The 26,055-nt window shown below is 48.2% G+C and overlaps 1 protein-coding gene across 1 annotated transcript in view; it reads left to right on the top strand.

Annotated features, from left to right (window-relative positions):
• The window catches only part of LOC126532009 (serine protease 33-like), a 29,004-nt gene extending 9,361 nt beyond the window's left edge, over nucleotides 1–19,643 (top strand). Inside the window, exons 4-7 of the mRNA XM_055070836.2 lie at nucleotides 3,004–3,107; nucleotides 13,456–13,712; nucleotides 18,070–18,215; nucleotides 19,379–19,643. Coding sequence (XP_054926811.2) covers nucleotides 3,004–3,107; nucleotides 13,456–13,712; nucleotides 18,070–18,215; nucleotides 19,379–19,543 — 672 coding nt within the window. The 3' untranslated portion in view covers nucleotides 19,544–19,643. The remainder of the gene's footprint in view (nucleotides 1–3,003; nucleotides 3,108–13,455; nucleotides 13,713–18,069; nucleotides 18,216–19,378) is intronic.
• The last annotated feature ends 6,412 nt before the right edge of the window (nucleotides 19,644–26,055 follow it).

The raw sequence follows: 26,055 nt of genomic DNA, 5'->3' as shown, positions 1-26,055 counted from the left end.
CGTAATTCCATGCCCATTCCATCCCGGGTGTCTAAACATATGGAGTGATTCCGGAATCATTCCAACTCAGGAATTGCCACTCCGCAACTATGGTTTTGACAATCTAGGCTTCTTTAAAGTGCAAATATAAGTGTAAGCTCACTAGCGTTCTTGCGTTCCACCCATGTCTGAATGCGGCTGCCGTACCCATGAATGAAACCCGTTATCCTATACTCAGCGTCACAATGACATAGCGCCATATCTAAAGCGAGTTTTGCTAGAAAAATAAAAAAAAAAATACTGGCAGGCTTAACTCTAGTTGACATCTACATAAACCTAAAAACTCTTGATGTTATTCACTCATGAAGCGCGGGTGCGTGTTTGTATATGAAGGGTGGTTTTCGAGGGATAAATATTAGTAATAAAGAAGGCATTACAGAGGAGCATTTTATACGGCGAAATGATTTTGTTTGCAGCGAATTACAGAGGGGCTGGACGTTATATAAGCATATTTGCATGCTGTACATCATGTATTATGTGTTTAAATTTTCACTATTGTCCGTACTGTAGTGCTGCACTCGTGGTTCCCATTGGCTGCGACGTGCGCGCCTCGACGGAGCAGAGCGAGTGAAAGAGAACACCTGCTGGCCGCGATAGCGCGCCAGGTGTTGCGTGAGGGGAGAGGGCATTGCCGCGACGCCAAATTAGCCTCGCTCTCGTTCTCGGACGCCTGTGTTATCCGCGCGTCCATCGCACGCGCAAGCGCTCGCCTGCGTTCTAGCTGCGCCTCATCATCATCATCATCATCATCATCATCATCATCATCATCATCATCATCATCATCATCATCATCATCATCATCATCAGCCTGGTTATGCCCACTGCAGGGCAAAGGCCTCTCCCATACTTCTCCAACTACCCCGGTCATGTACTAATTGTGGCCATGTTGTCCCTGCAAACTTCTTAATCTCATCCGCCCACCTAACTTTCTGCCGCCCTCTGCTACGCTTTCCTTCCCTTGGAATCTGCGCCTAGGCAAGGCAAAATCAAAATGTACTTGCTTGCCTGTGAGGAGTTCGTAACTCGAAGGACCGCTCAGTGGCGACCGATAGGACATTAATGCTTTCGCATTCACAAATCACAAGAAGTGCTTAGGTGTGGTCGGATTTTTTGTGTGAAGCTCTATGCTTGAAACTTATCTGAACCGTCGTTAGGTGGCGCTGTCCCGTTAAACGCGTTGGGCGTTAGAGGCCAGATGCGTACGAAACGGCGCCTGGAACTCGTCAAGAAAGCTTCGTTAAAAAAAAAAGAGAACGCCCAATTGTGCGTGTTGGCGATCCATACTTCTATTACAACAGCGTACATTCAAATGACGAAATTGGTCTTCGTCACATTTGTTTGTCTTCATGCATTATGCTATTCTTATCTATGATAGAAGAACGCCGAGTACGGAAGATGTGTTCATTTCTCACTAGTTAACCGTGCAAACAAACTTGTTTTAAGCGCCAAGATTCAGACCATTTGTGCTTGCTCGGTGGTTCGAGTGCTGTGTGCGAGATTGTGGCTGAGTCTGCCGGTCGTGGCGGACGCATTTTAACGGCAGCAGGCTGTAAATGACATTTAGGTGCAGGGTAAGAGATCCTGTGTGATCCAAACTAATCCGTAGAGCCCTCATCTGCGGTGGCGTTGTGAAAACTGCATTTCATTGCAGAACTGGGATGCAGCAACCCGTCAATTAATTTCATTTCATTTTTTTTTCCCTTAAAGGCCCGAAGGCATTACATAAGGGGGGAGCAAAATCAAGGTCAATATTTAGAACAATAACAAAGAAAAGAGTATGTAACAGTTAAATGTTCTTGTCACGCGTATACAATGCAAAGTAAAATTCACGGGATTGAAACACGAGAAAAAAAGAAAAAAATATAGATATATATATGAAACACTCAAATAATACACGAGAAAAATACAGTGAAAAAGGCATCACACGGGAAACAAGTAAAAATAAAAAGTAATCAGCTGTTCAGAGTGCCGAATCGAAGAACCTTTTGCCCTCATGAAAAATGGTCATTTAGTTTATCCCGGAATGATTTGCGGTTAGTGCATGATGCGATGGTATTTGGCAGGCCATTCCATAGTGCTATCGCGTCCGGAAAAAATGATGACTTTAAAGCTAAGGTGCGACAGTTGATGCGTGCGATGCTATGGTCATGGCTTAGGCGGCTAGACGTCCTGTGCGGGGGTTGCAGCTTTTCGTGTCTCGTGTGTGGGTGATAGTAGAAATGATGAAGAAGACAGAGGCGAGATATAATGCGGCATGACTCGAGTGATGGGATGGCCAGGGAGTGTTTCAGCGCGGTACTACTGGTTTTTCTTGAATAGCATGATGATATAAATCGGACGGCGCGATTCTGCACGGCTTCAAGGTCAGCGGCGAGGTACGCTTGTGATGGGTGCCAAATGGATGAGGCATATTCTAGTTTTGGGCGAATGAATGTTATATATGCTAGTTTTTTTATGTCGGGGGATGCGGCCTTCAAGTTACGGCGTAGGTATCCGAGTGTGCGAGAGGCTGTAGCGCAGATGTTTTGAACGTGAGTTACCCATGATAGCGATGGTGTTAGATGGAGGCCAAGATATCTGTAGGATAATGCGGAATCAATGGAAAATGAGCCAATACTGTATTGGTGCAGATTCACGGTGCGTTTTCTGGTGAAAGACATGGATTTGCATTTGTTAATGTTAATGTGGTCGGATTTTTTGTGTGAAGCTCTATGCTTGAAACTTAGCTGAACCGTTCTTAGATGGCGCTTAATTAATCGATTCACGAGTGTGCTGCTGCACTTAATGTTTGATTACTGCTTTCAGCGTTGTCTAATACCCGGCTTCAATTTTATTCCGTATTCCGGACCTGCGCAGCACTGCAGTTCAAAGCCGTACTGCGTCGTCTCGCATTGAAACCTCTTTGTGTGCTCTTTAGGCCTTAAGTTCTTGAGCGCTATGATGCGTTATCTCGTTGTTTGTCAGGTACTGGTTCAAGCTAGGGACGAAGTGAAGAAGCTCACGGGCATCTGCGGGGGCACTATCATCACCAGCAAGCACGTGCTCACCGCCGGACACTGCTTGTTTCTGTGAGTGTCAACGCAGTGTTCTCGCATATTCAAGCGCGGGGATATTTGCAACTCACACATGTAAAGTTTAGTCAATATCCAACCAATCTTTAGTGTAATCTGCACCCTATTTTGCTATCAAGAGTACAAATATTGGAAATGTAATGTAAGTGTTTTGTACAGACTTTACAGAGCTAACAAAAGTAAATACTGCCGTAGAGTAGTCAGGGAAGCGTACCACCGTTCGTCTTCTTAAGCATGACTTGCAGATCCTCTTCTTTTTAATTCCGGTTACACTGCAATAACGTATGTGCACTTCGTCGTAAAAGCTGCAAGAAAACGCCAAGATTCTGCATGAACATGTTAGTACGACGTGGCTTCTGAGAGTTGAGCAGTTAGGAATCCTGCGTGCAAGTAGCAGAAAAGTTAATAGAAAGTTTGTCATAGTTGTACACATGCGGGCACTGCACAAACATTACTGCAGAAAGTAAAACTAATTGACCTGGAACTTGAAATCTAATTTTCGTCTATTAGTGGGAGATGAAACTTCTTCATGAATATCAATATTCGAATACGCTGTGGCTATTCGGGAAGATTGTGCATATATGATAGGATATAGGTATCCATAAGCGAAAAAAATGCCTATGATATGAGAGTGCCTGAAGTTATATGCGCAGTTATTCAGTTTGAATAGGTCGCAGTGAACATAAATGCGAGATGGGCGGATTGCCCGAGGAAGAGAGGAAATAATTATTACGATTGCTAACAAAGCAATAGCAAGAAGATGAGCATTTATGATGTAAATGGTGATGTAAGCAGCAAACGTCAGGAAATGCCCCTTTACTATTTTGCCGCCAAGATTTTTCTGCATTATTTTGAAAGTTACTCAAGGCGTAGCTGGCTGTGCGGCATAGGAGACACTCGAATTCGTTGCGAGGGATGTCTGCTAGAAATTCTGAACGTTGTTGTCATCATTTTCCAGGCCAAGTCACCGTGGTGGTTTAGTGGCTTAAGTGCTCTGGTCACAGGAAATATATCAACCTAACTAGCTCAAAAGTCCGTAATCCTGGATTTGATTGTGCTTCAACAGCCTCGGGAGCGATCCATTTTCCGTGGATCTTCGTTGGACGACCTCGAGAGCTCGCCGGAGATATTTGAAAGGGTCACCATCTTCAACAAATGGAACCACGAGGAAAAGTTCCGCCGTGTATACTGCTCCTCGGAAAGCGCCACCGTGACTTGATTGGAAAATCGGGTGTACCCTCTAAGAACGTGGGAATTTTTTGGCAGAGGCTTCCTAGGAACCTTTACGTGCGGGTTTCGAAGAGAAAGGGCCGAAGTTCTACAGGAAACCCGAGTGCATGTGCAGCTGTCTAACAGCTGTCTAACGATTAGATCGCTGTCTTTACGGAAGAGATGACCCGTCTCTTCCGCCACGCTGATCCAGCACTGTTTGAGGAAAAGAAATTTCGTTTCCTCTTGTCGTGAGTAAAGCAATAACTCTTCGCCATGTTCATGTGCTACTTGCCCAGACCGCAGCAGAAGTTCTGTCAGAAGCCACGACGATTGAGAACACGCTGAAAAGCGGGCACTGGACAATGCTATCACCGTTCGTTGCCAGACTGCTCAAAAGTTCAAGCACTCCTCTCCAACAGACTGCGAGAGACGATAAGAACAGTTGTGCGCAAACAACTACGAAAGATGTTAGCAGCGTCGCACCTCCGGGTTGCTTGGATTTCTGACGTCGTCTGTCAAGAGATACCAACAGTCTCTTGGAGTTCCAGAACTGCAGCCTGAGACACCGCCGCCTCAGCGAGAACTGATTTTCTGAGCCGTTCGCCTTCCGAACTTCTGCCAGAGCCCCGTAACCCTGCAATTCCATCGTCAGCAGCCACCGCAGCCAGCACGCTAGCCTATTCCCCGGCGCAATTTCTCAAGGCAGATGGACGTTGGCTCGCTCCCCACCGCCGACCGCTATGTTATCGCCCCGGTGAAGCAGGCCACGTTATCGCTGTTGCCTGTACCGAGAGAGGGGAGTGCTTGCTAGGCGTCGTCGTGAACGCGCCGTGTCCACCGCGCAAGGCAAACGACCTCGCGACATCACCGGCTACCTCCATGGTAGCAGCTCAGACGAGGTCCCGACGACCTTCTTGTTCGCTGCAACCAGGTCGCTACTTTTCGCCGTACCGCCGACCCTACACTGGCCCAACTCGTGGCCGCGGTCCGTTAGCCCTTATCCGGCAAAGCGAAAGCAGCAATCCGTGGAGGTGCGGTTGCTGTTCGTCAAAATGCCGAAGATGCTCCGGCGACGACGAACACGCTGATGGAAGTGTTCACCTTCGAGTGTAACAATGTTTCATACACGTTCTTTTGTGTTTCATGTCCTTAGCAAACTACGTAAGACGGAATTTTGTTCCGTAAACTATGTATACGTGAACTGTGTAAAGACATGTATATTAAGTTTCGTTTCATATGCGCGTTGTTGAGTGTCTTTCTTCGGTTTTTACCGTACTGCGGCTACTGTACGGTTGGCACAATTCAGTCAGGCAATCTGTAATATCGTCTCAAATTGACGAGTAAATAAATAAATAAATAAATAAATAAATAAATAAATAAATTAATTAATTAATTTTCGTGGTTGTGGGAGTATCTGGCCTCCGTGGAATTTCCGCTTCGTAGCCCGTCCCGCCTAGGCGTTCCTCTGTCATCGTGCTGTCGTCGTCGTCTGGTCGTCGTCCCACCATTGTAGTCGTGACGGTGGGCGTCGCTCCGTTGTCGTCGTGCCATCATCACACTGCCTTCGTCGACACGCTATCGCCATGCCGCCTTCATCACCCGCCGTGGTCGCTTAGTGGCTATGGTGTTGGGCTGCTAAGCACAAGGTCGCGGGATCAAATCCCGGCCCCGGCGGCCGCATTTCGATGGGGGCGAAATGCGAAAACACCCGCGTACTTAGATTTACGTGCACGTTAAAGAACCCCAGGTGGCCCGAATTTCCTGAGTCCCCCACTACGGCGTGCCTCATAATCAGAAAGTGCTTTTGACACGTAAAACCCCATAATCTAATTAATGCCTCCTCCATCACACTGTTGTCGTCATTCCGTTGTCGCTGCCGCTGGGCTTATGGATGGATGGAATAACTTTAATGAAAGGTCCTGCGAGCTACGGGGCGCAAGGTCCCGTAGAGCGGGCTACTCCCACGTTGGGACCGGGAGTTGTAACTCCCTGGCCACATCGTGGGCTCGTTGGATGGCTGTTACGTTTCGCCTACAACGCGCGGTAATGCCGGCGCGGATGCAACGGACGCCGGGGCTTCGTTCAAAGCGGCGGACATTTTGGCCCGTTCGACGCCGCCGCAACGCCTCCCCGCCAAGCGTGTCCAGGCGTGTTTCAGTGCCACGTGTCTTCGTGTGTGCGTGTGTGTGTGTGTGCCCACGCTTGTCAAAGCGCGGCAGCCGGGGAGGAGCCAGGAGGTCTGTCCGTCGGCGGGTTGGCGATGCGTCACTACACTCGTCTCCACATGTCTCTCAGCTCGTCCGTGCTCCGCCGTCGCGTGGGCTCCGTGCTCCGCCGTCGCGTGGGCTCCGTGCTCCGCCGTCGCGTGGGCTCATCCCGTGACCTTCCTTCTGGCCCGCGACGCCGAGAGTATAAGAGCAGCTGCCCCCGGACGCCGAGAGAGAGGCTCCGATTTGTTCTGTTGAGTTACGTGCTCTCCCGTTTCTCCACTTCGGTCGACCTGACCGGCCGCTCTTTTGCGATGTTAGAATAAACCAGTTGTTCTGTTACCAGACTTCTCTTGCTTTGCCGGGACCTTCGGATGCTTCCAGTGCCCCAGGCCGCCAGGCCAACGCTACCCTTGGGGCTTGCGACCCATTGGCAATAACGGGCGTCAGCACCGAGACCCCAACAGCTGGTTGCCAGCGGTGAGATCGCGACAACGGAGGCCAGCAGCGAAGAGATGCGGTTGAATGTATGCTGAGCAGCACAACGACCATCCGGGAGCAGTGCAACGAGCCCTGTGTGATGACTGGTTGCCTGCAGCGGAACGACTGCGCTGAATTCTTGGCTGCGAGGTTTGGTGAGTGCGGGACTTTCTTCTTCTGAGTTTTGCCAGGCTTTTGTTAGTGTCAGAAACAGAGCTGGTAATTGTGGTTGTCGTTGCTGCCGGGTTAGTTTGCGGCAAGACAATAGTAGACAGTAGAGAAAGCAGCATTCAGAGCAGCCATGGATTTGAAGTCGTTGCGCAAACCGAAATTGCTGGAGCTTGCAAGAGAGTTGGGTCTGGATGTCTCAGACAAACTCAGAAAACCAGAACTGCTAAGGGCTATTCTTGAGTTGGAAGCTGAGGATGACGAGCTGTCGGAATGCCTTGAGACCATTGAGGAGAGGGAGCGTGAACTTAAAGAACAGAAAGAGAAAGATGAGCGTGAACGAAAAGAACAGAAAGAAAAAGAAGAGCGCGAACACGCTTTGGAAATGAAGCGTCTCGAGGTAGAGATGGAACGCGCTCGTAATGGAAGTCAGGCACACGGTGCAGGAGAACGAGTATTGTTCAAAATGACTGACCTGATGCGGCCGTTTAAGCTTGGAGAGGACATTGGTTTGTTCCTGGTTAACTTTGAGCGAACGTGCGAGAAGCAGGGGTTCTCTCGGGAAACGTGGCCACAGCGCTTGCTCACTTTGCTACCCGGCGAGGCGGCCGACGTAGTCGCTCGCTTGAATAGAGAGGAGGCAGAGGATTTCGACAAAGTGAAATCGAGTCTGCTAAAAAAGTACCGGCTGTCAGCGGAGGCGTTCCGTCGGAAGTTTCGGGAAAATGAGAAAGGCAAAAGTGAGTCATATACAGAGTTTGCCTACAGGCTTATGTCAAACATGTAGGAGTGGCTCAAAGAAGAGAAAGCGTTTGGTGACCACGAGAAGTTTCGGGCTAGAACAGTTTTATAGTCGGTTACCTGAGAACGTGCGGTACTGGGTCTTGGATAGGCCAGACGTTAGTACGGTGGCTCGAGCCGCTGAGCTAGCCGAGGAGTTTGTGACGCGTCGGGCTCGTGGAGCTAAGGACGGTCAAAAGGGTGAATTTGGCTCCAAGTTTGAGAGGCCAAAGTTCACACCCATGAGAGCAAAGGGGGACACACGTAGTTCGGATGCGAGTGAAAGCAGTCCGACCGAACGTACGGAGACGGCGGCAACCGAAGCCGAACGCAGAAAGCGGTTCGAGACGAGGCAAGCGCGCGTTTGTTATACGTGCCAGAAGCCGGGTCACTTTTCGGCGCAGTGTCCAGAAACAAAAACAAAAGTCGTGTTTTTGTCTTTATGCAGCACTGACGAGAACATGAAGCTTCTCGAGCCTTACATGCGAGACCTCCTCGTGAACGGGAAAGAGTGCCGAGTGCTTCGCGATTCCGCAGCTACAATGGATGTAGTTCACCCCTCTTACGTAGAACCAGATATGTTCACGGGCGAGTGCGCATGGATCAAGCAAGCAGTGGAAGCTCATAGCGTGTGTCTGCCGGTAGCAAAAGTGCTTATTGAAGGACCTTTCGGAGCACTTGAGACGGAGGCCGCAGTGTCATCTATGCTGCCCCCCCAGTACCCGTACCTATTTTCGAACAGGTCCGATCACCTCCTGCGCGAGAAGGGGCTTTTGTTTGGTGAGGCTAGCGTTCAGGCCTTAACCAGATCGAAGGTTCGGGAGCTCGCTGCAAAGGCGGTAGTTGCGGGGCCGACGTTGTTGAACGATGAAAAAGGGTCAGAGGCGCAGCAAGCTGGTATTCAGAGCACGCCCGAACTGAATAAAATTGAGCCTGTAGCGTTAAAGGCACCAGATACTGGAGAGGAAAATCCCGACACGGGAAAGTTAGAAGAGCTGTCTCCAGATTTGCTCATCGCGCCTACGTCAGACGGACTTAACAGGTTGCTAAAAGTCAGCCGGTCGGCTTTGATAGCCGAGCAAAAGAAGGATGGCAGCCTAGAAAACATACGCTGCATTATCAAGGAAGGTATCGCCAAGAAAAATGCTCGCTTTGTGGAAAGAGGTGGGGTCCTGTACCGGAAGTATCTAGACCGCAGGGGAGTGGAGTTCGATCAGCTGATCGTGCCTCAATGCTATCGTCAGGATCTGTTGCGCTTGTCGCATGGGGGTTCGTGGTCCGGACACCTAGGAGTTAAGAAAACTAAGGACCGTCTCTTACAAGAGTTTCAAGGTCTGTTCTCTGAGAGGCCTGGTAGGACTTCTGTCCTTACTCATGACATAGAACTTACCTCCCCAGAGCCAGTACGATCCAAGGCGTACCGGGTGTCACCCCGCCAGAGCGATATTATGGAGGCTGAGGTAAAGAAAATGCTACAGCTCGGTGTTATTGAAGCGGGTGAGAGTGATTATACCTCCCCTTTGATTTTAGTTGAGGTACCGGGCAAGGAACCTCGTCCTTGCGTCGACTACCGCAGGCTTAATTCCATCACTAAGGATCAAATTTATCCGATCCCTAACATCGAGGAGCGCCTTGAGAGAGCGAGTAGCGCTCAGTTTATTTCCACCCTAGATCTTGTCAGGGGTTATTGGCAGGTTCCACTTACAGAAGAGGCTAGTAGGTATGCGGCGTTCATTTCACCAATGGGGACATTCCGTCCTAAAGTTTTGAGTTTTGGTTTGAAGAACGCGCCATACTGCTTTTCAAGCCTCATGGATAAAGTGTTGCGGGGACAGCAAGAATTCGCTTTACCGTATCTAGACGACGTAGCGATATTCTCCGCATCCTGGCCTGAGCATATGGCGCACTTGCGGGCAGTGCTAACCCGCCTGCGCGATGCGGGCTTGACAGTCAAGGCTTCCAAGTGCCAGTTAGCACAGGCCGAGGTTGTCTACCTCGGACACGTGATTGGTCGGGGTCGTCGCCGCCCCTCTGAAATAAAGGTGGCCGCTGTGCGAGACTTCCCGCAACCGCGCACGAAGACCGATATTCGGTCGTTCTTAGGTGTCGCCGGCTACTATCAGAGGTACATCCCCAGGTACTCTGATATCGCGGCTCCCCTAACGGATGCTCTAAGAAAGACAGAGCCGCAAACAGTCGTCTGGGACGAGACAAAGGAAAGAGCTTTTAGCGCCCTAACAAGCCAGCCTGTGCTACGATCGCCCGACTACACAAAAGGGTTCGTTGTTCAGTGCGATGCTAGTGAGCGAGGCATGGGCGTTGTACTGTGCCAACGGGAAAATGGAGAAGTAGAACACCCCGTCCTGTATGCTAGTCGTAAGCTGACGAGTCGTGAGCAGGCGTATAGCGCCACCGAGAAAGAGTGTGCGTGTATCGTGTGGGCCGTTCAGAAATTGTCATGTTACCTAGCTGGCTCGAGGTTTATCATTGAGACGGATCACTGCCCTCTCCAATGGCTGCAGACCATCTCTCCCAAAAATGGCCGCCTCCTGCGCTGGAGCCTCGCTTTGCAACAATATTCCTTTGAGGTGCGTTACAAAAAGGGGATGTTAAATTGCTTACAGCACTACTGCCTCGCCAGAGCCCTTGAACAACAAGGGCCTAGAGGCATGTGCTATTCAAAATAATTATCGCAGCGGCATCCTCTGGAGAGAGGAAGCGCTACGAACGTGCGGGGCTAATAACATGCAACACAACATCTTTCAAAAAACCTAGGACGGCGTTGCTGTCAAAGAGTGGTTCTGGACCAAGTAGCATAACAGGATGAAGGGGGATGTGGTGCCGGTATGCTAAGAGAAAATGTTTTTTTCTTTCGGATTCGGCTTCCCGACACTCCAGTAGGACGTGGAGGACGGTCAGCCTCTCCCCGCATCTACCACAGGTTGGAGGCTCGTTTCCCGTGAGTAAAAAGTTATGTGTGCCAAAAGTGTGCCCTATTCTTAGACGGCAGAATAGGACATCTGTACGGCGGGATTTTGTTACAGGAGGCCAGAAACCTAATTGTGGCTTTATTACATGCAGTTTATTATTTATTTCTTCGTCCCACATGCGTTGCCAATGCTTTCGTAGTTTCCTTCTTAAGAAAGGCTTCAGGTCTGTGACAGGGACCGAAGCAGTAGAATTAACTGCATGAGATGAAGCTGATGTGGCCATCTGGTCGGCTAGAATGTTTCCCTCGATATCTCGCATATTTTAAACAATGCATCATTCTTTTACGATGGATTTTAATGTTCATAGTATTCGTCATTAGTCATCGCCATAATTTTATAGTACATACATTTTACGCATTTACAGCGACTATTTTTAGGCCACTTTACAGCCAAGTCACATCTTCCATAATACATCGTTAACACTACCACCTGTCATGGCGCTCTTTGGCCAAACCTGGCCCTTGCGCCACAAAACACTACACATCATCATCACAAAAAGGGGAGTCTCAACGGTAACGCCGATGGCTTAAGTCGAAGCCCCTAACGTGGGAATCAGCCTCAAAATTGCTTGTTACGGATGTTTTTCTTCCTGAGGCAGGATTTTTTTTAACTTATTGCTTTTGTGTAGTGTTTCAAAGTGATGATGTGCTTTCTAGTGCAATTTTCCGATTTGTGGACGCGTTCTGAGTGCTGCTAAACTACTGTAAGGAACTAGGCAGCAGTATAAAAGGGGAAAGAGCCTGGCAGGGCTTAGTGAGGGTTGTGCCGTGCTTGCTGACTGAGCGGTTGACTTTCGGCGTAGTTCTAACGCTTGCCGGAAACGAGAACAAAAATGTCAACTCTGCCGAAGTCACTTTGCAGTGTCCTGTGTGAACCTGAACGTGAGAACGAGGCCTTCTCTGTGCGCTGCGCTCAAGAAACGCCAAAGGACGCCCGACTTCGGTTATGAGCATCATCGAGCGACATCCCTCCGGACAGCGGATGCAGTCCCCTGACCTTCGGGATCTCCTTCCCCCGGCGGGGCGGTCTGTTACGTTTCGCCTACAACGCGCGGTAATGCCGGCGCGGATGCAACGGACGCCGGGGCTTCGTTCAAAGCGGCGGACATTTTGGCCCGTTCGACGCCGCCGCAACGCCTCCCCGCCAAGCGTGTCCAGGCGTGTTTCAGTGCCACGTGTCTTCGTGTGTGCGTGTGTGTGTGTGTGCCCACGCTTGTCAAAGCGCGGCAGCCGGGGAGCAGAGCTCCCCAAGTGAGGAGCCAGGAGGTCTGTCCGTCGGCGGGTTGGCGATGCGTCACTACACTCGTCTCCACATGCCTCTCAGCTCGTCCGTGAACCGCCGTCGCGTGGGCTCCGTGCTCCGCCGTCGCGTGGGCTCCGTGCTCCGCCGTCGCGTGGGCTCATCCCGTGACCTTCCTTCTGGCCCGCGACGCCGAGAGTATAAGAGCAGCTGCCCCCGGACGCCGAGAGAGAGGCTCCGATTTGTTCTGTTGAGTTACGTGCTCTCCCGTTTCTCCACTTCGGTCGACCTGACCGGCCGCTCTTTTGCGATGTTAGAATAAACCAGTTGTTCTGTTACCAGTCTTCTCTTGCTTTGCCGGGACCTTCGGATGCTTCCAGTGCCCCAGGCCGCCAGGCCAACGCTACCCTTGGGGCTTGCGACCCATTGGCAATAACGGGCGTCAGCACCGAGACCCCAACATGGCCCAGATGCACAAGCTCGAATCATACGCAAAACAAATACACATTTCAACAGTTTAACACCACGCAGCTGTAGCGTTTGACGTGGACAATCGCACTGTCATAATTTTTGCAAATTTTTTTTATGCTCCAGATGGCAACTTAGGAATGTTTTAAACTTTCTTTGCGAATCCTTGCAGACTTGGTAGACCGTGGTTGCTGTTGATTCTACTGTCTCGGTGAATAGCTCAGTACAGCGCGCATGTAAAATATTGCTTTCATTGGTGTTTGTGCTAACCCTTCAGATCTGCCAGTGACCGAGTATGTTCTATGCGGAATTAATAAGCCAACAAAATGTGCCTAGATGTCTTCACTACAAAGCCAAAACCAAAAATGCGGATCCAACGCACATGATGAAATATACGGGAAGCGAAAATATCGTGACGATGTCATATAAATGCTATAAAGCTAAAGTTGTGAATCTTCTGCTCCAGGGTTCGCAGCACGTAACCGCAATGTGCCTGCCAGGCGAATCCGCCAGACACGCGGCTCACGGGACAAAGGATTACATTGCCTCCGGGATCGGCCCAGTTATTACACCAACTCCGGGATCAGCCGTTTATTGCTGCACTAAATCTACGATCGGCCAGAAACCGACTGATGAGACACGCGAATCCCCGGGAAGGAAGGCACAGAAAGCTTCGGTTTACTAAATTATGCGCTTGAGGGCGTTTTCTTTTCTTTTTTAAACCGAAAGTAAAACAGCGAACTGGCGCATATACCAGTTGAGATGCCTTACTGAATTTTATCACTCCGAGCTTCTCCGCAGCCACGGCGAGCGGTCCCAGCTCTCGGTGCTGTACGGCCACACGACACTGGCGCTGTCGAGGCGGATTTCCGTGATCGGGGCGGAGTTGCACCCCAGATACGACGACAAGACGCTCAAGAACGACATCGCGGTGCTCGAGCTGTCGCGTAAGCTGAAGTTCTCGGATCACGTGCAGCCCGTGTGTCTGCCCACCGAGGATTTTCCTCCGCTGCCCGGAACCGTCGGCATCGTGGCCGGATGGGGCTACACATCTGAGAGTGAGTAGCAGCCCGGTGGTGTGTGTGTGTGTGTGTGTGTGTGTGTGTGTGTGTGTGTGTGTGTGTGTGTGTGTGTGTGTGTGTGTGTGGAGTCAAGAAGAAGTCACCTTATTGTGCTTTGTAGTTTCTTTTACCAATTGTGGGTAACTCCATTGAAAAATTAAGTAATGCTCTAAATAAAAATTCTGCTTCCTACGATTGGAATAATTCATCTGTTACGTTTTTAATGCAACAGTTTTCATTTCAATACGCTTGTTCAACCAGAGCATTTCTCTGTTTCATGTTGATTTGAATAGAGAAGCCGGAGCTCGCCCCCAACAGCTAAAGCTTCCTGTTAAACGATATTGAAAACTGTTTGTTACCTGCTACCTTACACTTTCCCGAAGGGAATGTAGGGAGCGTTAATATGAACAGAATGAAAAAGAAGTCAAAGGAGTGCGAGAGAAATATGGTTTCATAGGAATTGGAACACGAAAGTCAAACGTCTTCACAGAAGCTGTTGCATGTTTGCTTCGTGAACTCACGGTCCGCTGCAGCAAAAGGCGCGCGATTTGCGGGTCGGCCACCGTGTTGCAGGTTTGCTTGGCGCGCGTGGTCCTGACGGCGAGCGGCTTCCTGCTCCATAGTGTCTTGGGCAGCCAGTTGAGTTGCAGCGCGCTCAGCTTCAGGAATGCAAGTGGCCGAGTTCGCAGCCTGCACTGCTAACGCGCGAAGGCATTCTGCTTCACGCTAGCGTGTCTCTCGCCGGATTAAAGCGAGTATCGCCCGTCGACGTCGTTGCCTTTCTGCGCTGCTTAGCGCAGTATTTTTCTTATTTCGTGCCAACGCAACCGAAGCAGTAGGCAGCGTTTAAGCACTGCTCATGCATGTTGAAACTGCACTCCAGTGAGCAGGCGTCGCAGGCTAATCGGATGGGAAGGACAAGCCATGCGCGGAAACTGCGCCGTCACCTCAGCAGAAGGCCTACACTGTCTACACCAGGCTACACCATGTAGCCTGGTGTAGACAGTGTAGACTTAGCGCTCGTTAGTATCATGATGCAGTACTTCGCTTCAGCACTCCTAGATGGCGGCGGCATCCATGCCAAGAGACTGAGGCAGGGGTGCTCCTTATCCCAACTGCTGTTTATGATGTACATGGTGAGGACTGAAAGGGCACTAGAGGGAAGTAATATCGGGTTTAATCTCTCATACAAACAGGCGGGCACAGCAGTAGAGCAGCAGCTTCAAGGTTTCTTTTATGCGGACGACATTGTGTTTCTAGTTTACGAGATAAGTGATATGCAACGTCCCGCTCATATCTGTGGACTGCAAGGCGAGAGTTTAGGTCTGAAATTTAGCGTTAAATAATCAAGTGTTACGATATTCAATGAAAACAGTGAACTGACAGTGTCATTACAGGGGCAGGAAATATCTCGCGTAAAAGAATATAAATACCTTGGTATATGCATTAGCGAAGGCAATAGATATATGGAAACACAGGGGGAAAAAACACTAATGGGGTAGAGAAATGCGGCCATAATGAAACACAGAGCGCTATGGGGATACAATAGGTACGAGGTGTTCCGGGGTATTTGGAAAGGTGGTTGTAGTACTAACATTTGGAAATGCGATTGTTTGCTTGAAATCAGGGTACAATCGGGACCCGATGGCAACCAAACGTCTGTGGGACGCCTCGCATTGGGCGCTCATGGGAAGATTACAAATATGGTCTAGACAAGTTTTGAAGTGAGGGAATCTCACAGTAAAATTGATTATGAAGAACGACTATGGAGTAAAGTAAATGGGCTGGGAGAGTGTTCAGGTATTTGCGCAGGAAAAACATTGATTCACAGTGGAGGAAAAGAACTAGGAAGCTTACCAGCATGCATGCGACCTCTATAGTGAGCAACATAACAAAGAACGTCTTGGGGGAAGTCAGAGCAGCTGAGATAATCTCATGGGTGGTGGCAGTGGAAAAGAAACCTGCTATGAGTAACTACTTAAGAAGAAAAAACGAAATCAGGAAAGAAACAATTTATGCTAACTCCAAGGGAAGCTCATTACTCTTCGAAGCGAGAACAGGATGCCTTAGAACACGTACTTATAAAGCGAGATACAAGAAGGAAGAAGACGTATGTGCTTGCTGCGGTAAAGCTAAGGAAACGATGAAGCATGATTTATTAGAATGTGGGGATATCTGCCCAGTGGTCGAGTTAGGCACCTCTCACCTCTTTGAAGCCCTTGGGTTCATCGAGAGCATTGGGAAAATAAACATGTCCGCAATAGAGATTAGCAAGAGGTGACTGGAAGATTGGTGGAAGACAAACGACAAACGGAGGCGCGCAAGAACAAAGATCCTAATAGAGTATCCTAAAGATTGGTTATGGGGATTCATCGTGTTTTTTTTTGTCCTTTTCCTTTCTTTTTTTCTTTTTGAACATAGGTGGGACATTAGGCAATATAATAACAAGAGCTTGGTGGCGCGACCAACCGCCCCGTTCCGAAGTGGACGCTTATAGCACCCATCCATTCATCCATCCATCCATGTATCAAGAGAGAGATGGCATATTTTACTCGTTCACGCCGACGTCACATCCGTTACAGGAAGTTGATGGTGTACACCGGGCATAAAACACTCTCGTGGTTAAAAACAAAGAAAGCGGTAGCATGCGACGTTGCGCCTTTTCGTTTATGCAACTTCGCTTTCCTTCTCTCTCTCTTTATCGCTCACAACAAACAGGACACAACGCAGGACATTTAGAGGCGGTCACACAGTGCAGTTTTATTTTGAAATTGTAGCGACGCCCATTCTGCTTTGTGAACTTGGCTGACGCCTTGAGGACAGTGCCCCACTTATACCCTTTGCTTCGTGATCCGCCCATTGTCTAACTCCTTTGATTTGCCACGCAAAAGGAGTTTTTGAGTGTTGTGAAACGACGCTCACTATAGAGAGAAGGTGCTCTAGTTTCATGCAAATTTCGCTGGAGAAAATTTTATCTCTGTAGCCTGCGACCACGCCGCTGCTGTTCGGTAGACGAAAACGAAAAAATTGTCATCCATCCGGTAGTAGCAAGACACTATACTGAAAAAAAAAAACCCCGTATGGGTTTCCCAGACAGAAAGTTTGGGAGCTCAAATTCAAATTTATTGTGCCTCACTGGAATAGTACAGAGTTGTGCATATACAGAAGGAGGTCCCGTGGTTTATACTCACAGTAGGCGGGACCTCCTATACGAGTGAAATGAGTAAAATGCAAAGTGAAAAAAAAACAACCTTAGCAAAATATTCTCATATGACATAAATGAATCGTGTGTGTTCTCATCTGGTAATACGAGATTATTCGATATGTGTCATACGCGTCGTATAAGAATTTTTCAAAAGGTAAACAAGCGAAAGAGAGAGGTGAAATTGCAAAAAAATGATAACAAAATAAGAAGATGCATATATAACGGCATCAAAACACCACAGTTCAATATGATAACACAGAAAAATGCTCACAGGTAGACGGGATTGGTTATCGTTAAAAAAAAAATGTTTTAGCGTTCTCTTACACGGACGTTACATATTTCATATGCGTGCTTAAACTGTTACGAAATGATGTTCAGGCAAAAAATCCAAGTTGATGTGTCACAATTAATACGGATAGTTGTCAAGAGCAAGTTACGATGGGTTAAAAAAAGAAAGATCTGGGGTTGGTTCGGGAGATTGAAACCCGGACCAATGCCTTTCCGGAGCGGTCGCTGTATACCGTTTGAGCTAGGGCCAGCTGGTAACAGTTCGATGCCAGTTTAATAAACTCGAAGCGCGGGAAATCTGGAGGCCGCATAATTGAAGTTGTAGCCAGTATAAGCAACTAAACTATCTCAATACCCGCCGCGGTGGCTTAGCGGCTATGGCGTTGCGCTGCTACCCACGAGGTCGCGGGATCAAATCTGGGCCGTGGCGGCCGCATTTTTGTGGTAGCAAAATGCAAGAACGCCAGTGTCCCGTGCACTGGGGGCACCTTAAAGGTCCCCTGGTGGTCGAAATTAATCCGGACTTCTTCACTACTGCGTGCCTTATAATCAATTCGTGGTTTTGGTCCGTAACACTTCGGAATTAAAAAAAAAAAATTAATGAGTGATAGCACTGCAGGCTTATAAACCTGCTCATGACAACCATGGGTGAACTTTGCAGATTCTTATTTCAAAGAAACTGTTTTAGGCACACTTACAGTCCATGCGTTGCTACACTCCTTTATGCCATCGACAGGTAGACAATTGTCTTAAAATTTCTTGTTATACGCACGAAACGGAGCGACGAAGCCCCGTGGAGGACCGTCCGCATGGTTAGTTTAGGTAGCGTAGCAACGATCTCTTTGATATGAATGTCTGCAGGTGGACAGCAACACCGCAATCCGTACCTGCTGTACGTCACGCAAGTGATCAAGGGGCCGGAATACTGCAAGGCTAAAATGGAAGGCTACTACTACAGTCCATCAACAGCATTCTGCGCCTACCGTTACAGCTACGACGCTTGCCAGGTATGCATAGAATCGCCACACGCAGTTTCAGTCATTGTAGTCTTGAACGTTTGATGTCCAGGAAGAGCTAGCTTGGAGACGACGGTTTAGCAGTACTTCATTGTAGGGTGACATTCGCGCTGCATTGCTACCTTTTTTTAGGTCCAGGTCAGGACATCGAAATGTCCAGGAGCTCCAGGACTATGAAGCAAACAAAAATACCTGACTGGGTGATGGGTTCCTGCAGCACACTTAGCATGACGTCACAAAAATAAGCACTCTGAAAACGAAAAAAAAAAACACCTGAGTGCCTGCGTGGATGCTACTAAGCGCACCTTGAACACGCCACTAAAACATGTAGTTCCTTTAGTATCTAGTGATAAATTGTACGCTAAAGAAACATTGAAAGGAAATTTGAACAAGCAGTATGACATCTATGTGAGACGATTGCCTAAGCGGGATAAAATCTAATCATACTACCTCGTTTAATTTGAAGCGGAGCAAACATAAATTGCAATGGCCTCTCCGTAAACGAAGGAGGACCAGCGAGAATAGATGGGCACCGCGTGACGATAAGTGTATGTGCATCATTTGGGCAAAGAAAGCGATGAGTGCATGCAAAGCCTGTGCAACTGAGGCTAACAAATGACTAAATGCAGGCGAGTTTGTTGGGCAGCCTCGGTACGTCAGCTGGCGACCCGCCAAAGGCAATAAAAGAAAGCCATTTCATGCGTTTTCCAGTGCTTTAAATAACTATGAAAAATTAACAGAAGAGGAAAGACGAAAGGGCAGGTAAGACGCTCGGCAAGTACCAGCGTCCTAAACTGTCCTTTCGTCTTTCTTCTTCTCGTAATTTTTCATATTTCTTTAAAGCGCAGCAGAATGCATGAAATGTCGATATTCCTACTATCTCAGCCGTCCGCTTTAAAGGAACCACGCTGCTTGATACCACTTTTCTTTCGTGTCACTTTTCTACGCTGGCGTCTTCAACGCTGCCATGGTTTTACGATGAGTGACCTACTTGCCCACGTATCGCGTAGTAAGTGCCATTTGTGCTGCCTTGAATTATGAGCATTAGTAGTCCTGCTGCGCTAGTTGTTATTATTATTATTACTACTGCAGTAGCTGGATCCCGCTAGGGAAATGAGACTCTTAGTTTCCAGATGAATCTCTTCTCTTCGCAGGGCGACTCAGGTGGCGGCCTGATGGTTCTGCATGATGAGCGTTGGTACACGGTGGGAATAATCTCGTACGGCGTAGGCTGCGCTACCCCTGGCATGCCGGGAGTCTACACGGACGTCACCAGATACGTCGGCTGGCTCCGCCACGCGCTGCGAGACTATCTGTGAAGAACCACGTCGCCTGTAATAGAGCATCGCAACACAGGCTGCGGCACAACCGAGCATCACAGATATGAAGTACATGACGAAGAGCTGTACCCACGTGAAACCAGCTGTCTGTCGTCAGTCTTATCAGTTTAAGTTTTCAGTTTATTATTCGTTCATAGCAATTGGTTACAAGAAATGGTATGCAGACAAGGGTTCCAAAGTCAGAGACTGCACTGGGACCCTTGGATCAGAAGCTATATAAAAAATAAAGCTGAATACAGAGCAGAAAAACAAAATATGATATAATCAAAATATAACCAAGAAATTGAGTGATGACACACATAAAAACGACCATTCTTTTAATTGTGATCGAATCATTACTAAATTTGTGATTAGAGTAATAATCACCGCGGTGTCAATCGAAAAAAAAAATTAATGGTCGTGCCAATGAAACCGTCGGGTCAAGTGCTTCTGAGGAGCTGATTCTTGCGTAGATACATACAGAAAGTGAGCCACTATGTTCAGCATCTCTAACTTGTCAATCAATCAATCAATCAATCAATCAATCAATCAATCAATCAATCAATCAATCAATCAATCAATCAATCAATCAATCAATCAATAAATAAATCAATCAATCAATCAATCAACCAATCAATCAATCAATCAATCAATCGAAATACCTCGTGATGTGTTACCTGCTGAAGATGCACAGTGTGCTAAGAAGGGTGCCGTAGTGGATGTCTCTATAGTTGTTTTGACCGTTTACAGCGTTCTTTAATGAGCGCCGAAATGTGAGCGCTTACGCGAGTGCGCTAGCGTACATAGATGTAGGTGATCAGTACTTAAACAACGCCTTTGCGTCCTGCCTCGATTGAAATGTACTCGCTGTGGTTCTCTCCGAAGTGAGCGTTTAAAATCACTTCCACGCACTGATACCACTTAAGAAGATAACTTTTTGCGTAGAATCCTTTCTTTTAGGGCAAGTGCAGGAGCCTCGTAAGCCGGAGGCACTGAATTCAAATCCTGGTGCAGCCGGAAACCAACCGTTTTTTTTAATGGGTAGAGATGGCACCCGGCCTGGTGCTCGGCTGCATGTAGGGGTTTTGCATATCTAAAGGGGGCCCTACAGGGATTATCTGGTTGGTATCTGGGCCACGGACAAGAATTGTTGAAGGAGCATCCGCCGCGACTCTAGGAGGCACACTAGCGCTGGCGCCGTGTGCCTAGAGGTAAAATAGGTACAAGCACGATTCCGGCCAGGTGCTCGGCCGTTGTGGGACCTCAATGCTTAGAAACGGCTGTTTATCCCTAATGTAAGCCGAATTCTACTTTCTAATTATTCCTGGTCGAATATGTCGTTATACCAACCAGCCTGGCTAAACCATCTTGCAATTCACCCTGACGCTTGAATACTTTTGACGTATTAAATAAAGAACTGCGTATTGCTAAGCTGGTTGGAAACACTTGACTGTGGCGTTTCTCAAAACCTCCAACAACGTTCGATTTGAAACCTATGTCATTAGGAGAGCAATTAGAAGCGTGGCCAGTTATATTTGAGCAATTTATTAGCCGAAGTGAGCAAAGTGTTGAGAGCCATTACGGACAGCTGGTATGTAGCAAAATGCAGGTAGTTCCTCTATAATGTAAAGACCGTCATTATTTGTTTGTTCTTGACCGGGTTTCGCACTGCTCACAAAGAAGATAACGATTCGACCAGCATTTTCGTTCGTGTCCTTCGTGGTCGACAGCTTTTGTACCTGTAAAACGCTTACCTGGGCGTCAAGACAATGGACAAGTCGCTTCCGTCACATCAGTGTACCTTTAAATGCAACCTAAAAAAGTCGCAGTTTCGCCCGAAACGCGAAGCATCGATTGCGATAGCAAATTAGTGGGCAGCTATATGAAGCAAGTATAGTAGTTTTATCGGCCGTGTAAACTTGTAAACATAGGCATACGCTGCAGTGAGGAAACGTGGCAGCAGCAACGAGCGATTTGACCTTTGTGCAGCCGCTCGCATCAAAGCGAACTAAGTAGCGAAAACAATACGCAGCGTGGACTCTGTACCCGTCGCAGATGGCTTTCAAGATGCAGCTGCCCGGCCGGGCGCGAGCGGCCGCCTAGGCCGCTCGGAGTAGACCACCCCCCTCCCCCCCCTTACCCTTCCCCCGAAGGCTTGCGCGCGACGGAAGGCGGCGCGCTTGCTCCCCGCTTTCCACCGTTGCGTGCGCGAGGCTGAGCCGCCATCGCCGGCTCACTCTTGCAAGCTTTCACTCACACATGCAGCATAGTGCGCGTGGCGAGGATTTGATCGCTCGTGTACTTTATATGGAACCTCACGGCAACGCCGACGGCAGGAATGCGCCTGGAGTGTCGATATAATTGCTATCACAATAAATGTACTCTCTATTTAATACTAGTATAGGACGACAGGCTCAAAATTTCTCAAGTTGCAATCTCACCTCAACTGCGGGGGTTCACAGAAGCGCGGTTTGGCCTTATTTAAACCCATAGACTCGGCTTCGCTTTGTTCCTCCGTGTGTTTTCAATAAATTCGATATGTTTGAAATATAATAATGCGACATTACTATTTCTTAAGAAAAGGTCTGGCATTTCAATCTTCTCTTTTTTGTTTTCTGTAGCACAAACATAAAATTCCAAGCGAGCACATTGGTGTTCGTAGGCAATTTAGAGCGGCTTAATCGGAAGACGCTGTTCTGTTTCACGACTGAGAATTTGCAACTTGTTATATATATATATATATATATATATATATATATATATATATATATATATATATATATATATATATATATATATATATATATATATGTATGTGTATATAAACCCTGCATGGTTGTAAGCTGGAATGCTTAATAGCTTTGCTGTTCGTCAAAAAACTTGTCCTAACTGAAGCCAAAGTAGGCAAGTGAATGACACTAAACAGATTTTATTTCTTTGTACACTAGTGTATGCTGGTCTTAGTTCCAAATTAGTCATATCACGGGACACTGTGACGAGAGAAAGAAAGTTAGGACCAAAATGCCGAATGCTATATGGTGGTGCGTGTGCTTCATCGGAATGCTATACGTATAGTTATTTACAACGCTGATCTATGTCCTTCATTACATTAATAAGTCACACTGTGCACACTGGGGATCAGTCTTCGTAAGCTTGGTTAAATTGCTTGTGGTGTAGGTGGCTTAAGCATCCTTGTTACTCGAACAAGTGAATTTATCCCGCGCCGCTATGGTTGGGTTCTCCACCAGTCAGCCACTGTGCATGACTGATATCACTGGCTAATACACTGACGTCTCGAGTGCAGAACGTTCGAAGGTATTCGGTTATTTGTAATGTGTTTGGTTGAAGAACGTTTCTCTTAATAAAATATACATGTGCATAGTTTAGATTTCGATTACTGTACTACCGGTGAACCGCTGCCGTCATTTCGATAGCGATGACGTCACACGGCTGGCAGGCGAAATTGCTCGTATGCCAAACGCTTAAATGTACGTGTACATATTTATCTAGTACCCAACAGCCCTGTATTCTGTCTGCGGAGCTTGCTCTATGTTTGTGCTTGCCTCTTGAGGTAATATTTGCATTTAATATATTATTTTTATCGTTTGCGATCGGTCAAAGAAACCGCGCAAAATACACCTTCTACGAGGACAAAGTGAGATTGTCTTCTGGGCATCGGTGCATGTCGTCCTTTAATCGACAGCCGGTGCTGTGGTTCTGCCGCCCAATACCAATATAACACCTGCCACTGAAACGTCCTGAATTGTCAGGTGGTGGCTCTCGACGCTAACCCCCGCATTCTAGAACGTTTCTGTATTCAAGGCTCCACCTCGACTCAATGATGACGATAATTTATGTTGGCATCTCTTTCGAAACTAGGCGGCGACAAACAGCCACATAGCATGCGTCAGCTAATCGGGTATTATACTACATATACATTACGGTCAAGCATTTTTCCTATCACTATATGATATTTATCTCTTCATCAACATATATATATATATATATATATATATATATATATATATATATATATATATTGCAGATACATATGCCTGTGAAGGACCCGGTTCTTTCTTTCTCTCTCCGCCCTGATCTTTTTTCCATCAGTACTTTAAACGTATCATTACATGGCTCAACTGCTTACCAGTTACTGTTTCCATCCGCTTTGAATCCCAGCGCTTCTGGAAAGTCCCCTTGCGTTGCATTGGTGTGTGTTTGGCCAGTTGGTATTCGAACTTGGATAGCATTCGTGTGCAAGCAGACAGGGACAAAATGGAGACGTACACATCGCGATGCGCTTCGATATGTCTACGTCTCCCTTTTGTCACTGTCTGATGCGCAAAATTTTTGTTCGAGTTTCCTACGGGTCTCGCTGGGTGAGTATCGATGCGCTGAGTCGTTTCCGAACTCTTGCTGCAGCAGACGCATCCATCATCCAGTTGCAAATATTTGCTCCGGTATCTTTTTATACCTCCTATTCATCTTTGTTACGACGACTGCTACCCTCTCATTAATACTGTAGAACTCATCAATGTTGCCCGCAATGTCCTCATAGATTAGAAATCCTACTCCGTATTCTCGCTTATCTGGAAGAAGCAGGGGACGTGGCCGTTAGTCAGCACTCTTCAAGCCTCACCAGTTATTCTGGTCTAACTAAGGCCAATAACATCTCTGGCAATGCCTGATAATGCTTGAAAGATTCCTGCTAAAATTACCTCTCTCGAGACGGTTCGCGTAAGGTTCTCGTAAGAGCCGAAGTATTTGTATGCAAACAAACAAGTACTCTAAACACGGCGCTTACCCAACACGGAGAATTAGCCGAGAATAGACTGATATTGTAAAGATAGACAAATCTAAAGAAGAACACTAGTAAAAAATTGACAAGAACAAAGTAGCATTAGCTTCTATCTATTCAGCAACGAAATTGTTCTGAATCAAATAGAATTTCCTCAATGGCCGCGCACACTATGACAAAGTCCAAATGAGGAGGCTCCCAAAGACAGAATATGCACACGAGTATTGATCCGCTGAATCGTCTGTCTCTTCGAGCGGTGCTGGCCTCGTTTATTAAACCTTTTCTTTTTTCTTTGTAGTTTGGCGAACCCGTGAAGTGACATCACAATGCGAGATCTTGCATGTGCGCTGGCACAATTCTGCACTGATAATGTCACGGCCAGCATTTTTTGCTTTCGGGCGCGTCCTTTGCCACACCAAAGACACCCAGCATATCACACCTTCTTTTTCCCCCAGAAACTAACGTGGTGAAAGAAGACGCGTTTGGTCCCTGACGCATTGCGCGTGAAACATTGCGCTAGTGTTGTAGTGGATGAGAAAGCCCGCGATATTTTTGAATGGCCCACCGAATTGGCGGTAAGCGGATCCGTTGCCGCGCGAAAAACAGCTGCCATAGGGAACCTGGAGTGCGTCGATTCACCATCTCCTCAAGGCAACCATCGTGCTTCGTGAATTCCCCTTCACGGCTCAGCTTCCACGTTGTGAGGTGAGCGTGCGCGTCGCAGTTGCACCGCATCAGTAAGTGGAATGCGAGAGCGAAAGGGAGCGAGAGAAAAAAAAAACATAAATTGCAACACTTCTCACACACCATTAGCTTAAATGAAATGAGCCAAATCTATGTTGGAAAAAATCAGGCAGAAAGCATTTTTTTGGAGATAATTATCTATAGACGCTAATACGATTAGCATTGAAGTGTAGGCGCATATGTAATTTGGCGAAGGGAAATTCGTTATTGGTAGAGATTTTAGTTATTATGTTTATGTTATGTACTTATAGAGCGTAAGTTATCTGTTCTGGCACATACCCAGTGACCCATGTCGCCTGCTCGGCAATACAGCAGCCAGCACATACCTAGTCACAGACAGACAGACAGACAGACAGACAGACAGACAGACAGACCGACAGACAGACCGACAGACAGACCGACAGACAGACAGACAGACAGACAGACAGACAGACAGACAGACAGACAGACAGACAGACCGACCGACCGACCGACCGACCGACCGACCGACCGACCGACCGACCGACCGACCGACCGACCGACCGACCGACCGACCGACCGACCGACCGACCGACCGACCGACCGACCGACCGACCGACCGACCGACCGACCGACCGACCGACCGACCGACCGACCGACCGACCGACCGACCGACCGACCGACCGACCGACCGACCGACCGACCGACCGACCGACCGACCGACCGACCGACCGACCGACCGACCGACCGACCGACCGACCGACCGACCGACCGACCGACCGACCGACCGACCGACCGACCGACCGACCGACCGACCGACCGACCGACCGACCGACCGACCGACCGACCGACCGACCGACCGACCGACCGACCGACCGACCGACCGACCGACCGACCGACCGACCGACCGACCGACCGACCGACCGACCGACCGACCGACCGACCGACCGACCGACCGACCGACCGACCGACCGACCGACCGACCGACCGACCGACCGACCGACCGACCGAC

This window comes from Dermacentor andersoni, chromosome 5 (assembly GCF_023375885.2).
Source record: "Dermacentor andersoni chromosome 5, qqDerAnde1_hic_scaffold, whole genome shotgun sequence".
NCBI lineage: Eukaryota > Metazoa > Arthropoda > Arachnida > Ixodida > Ixodidae > Dermacentor > Dermacentor andersoni.
This window is presented reverse-complemented; position numbering and strand designations above follow the sequence as displayed.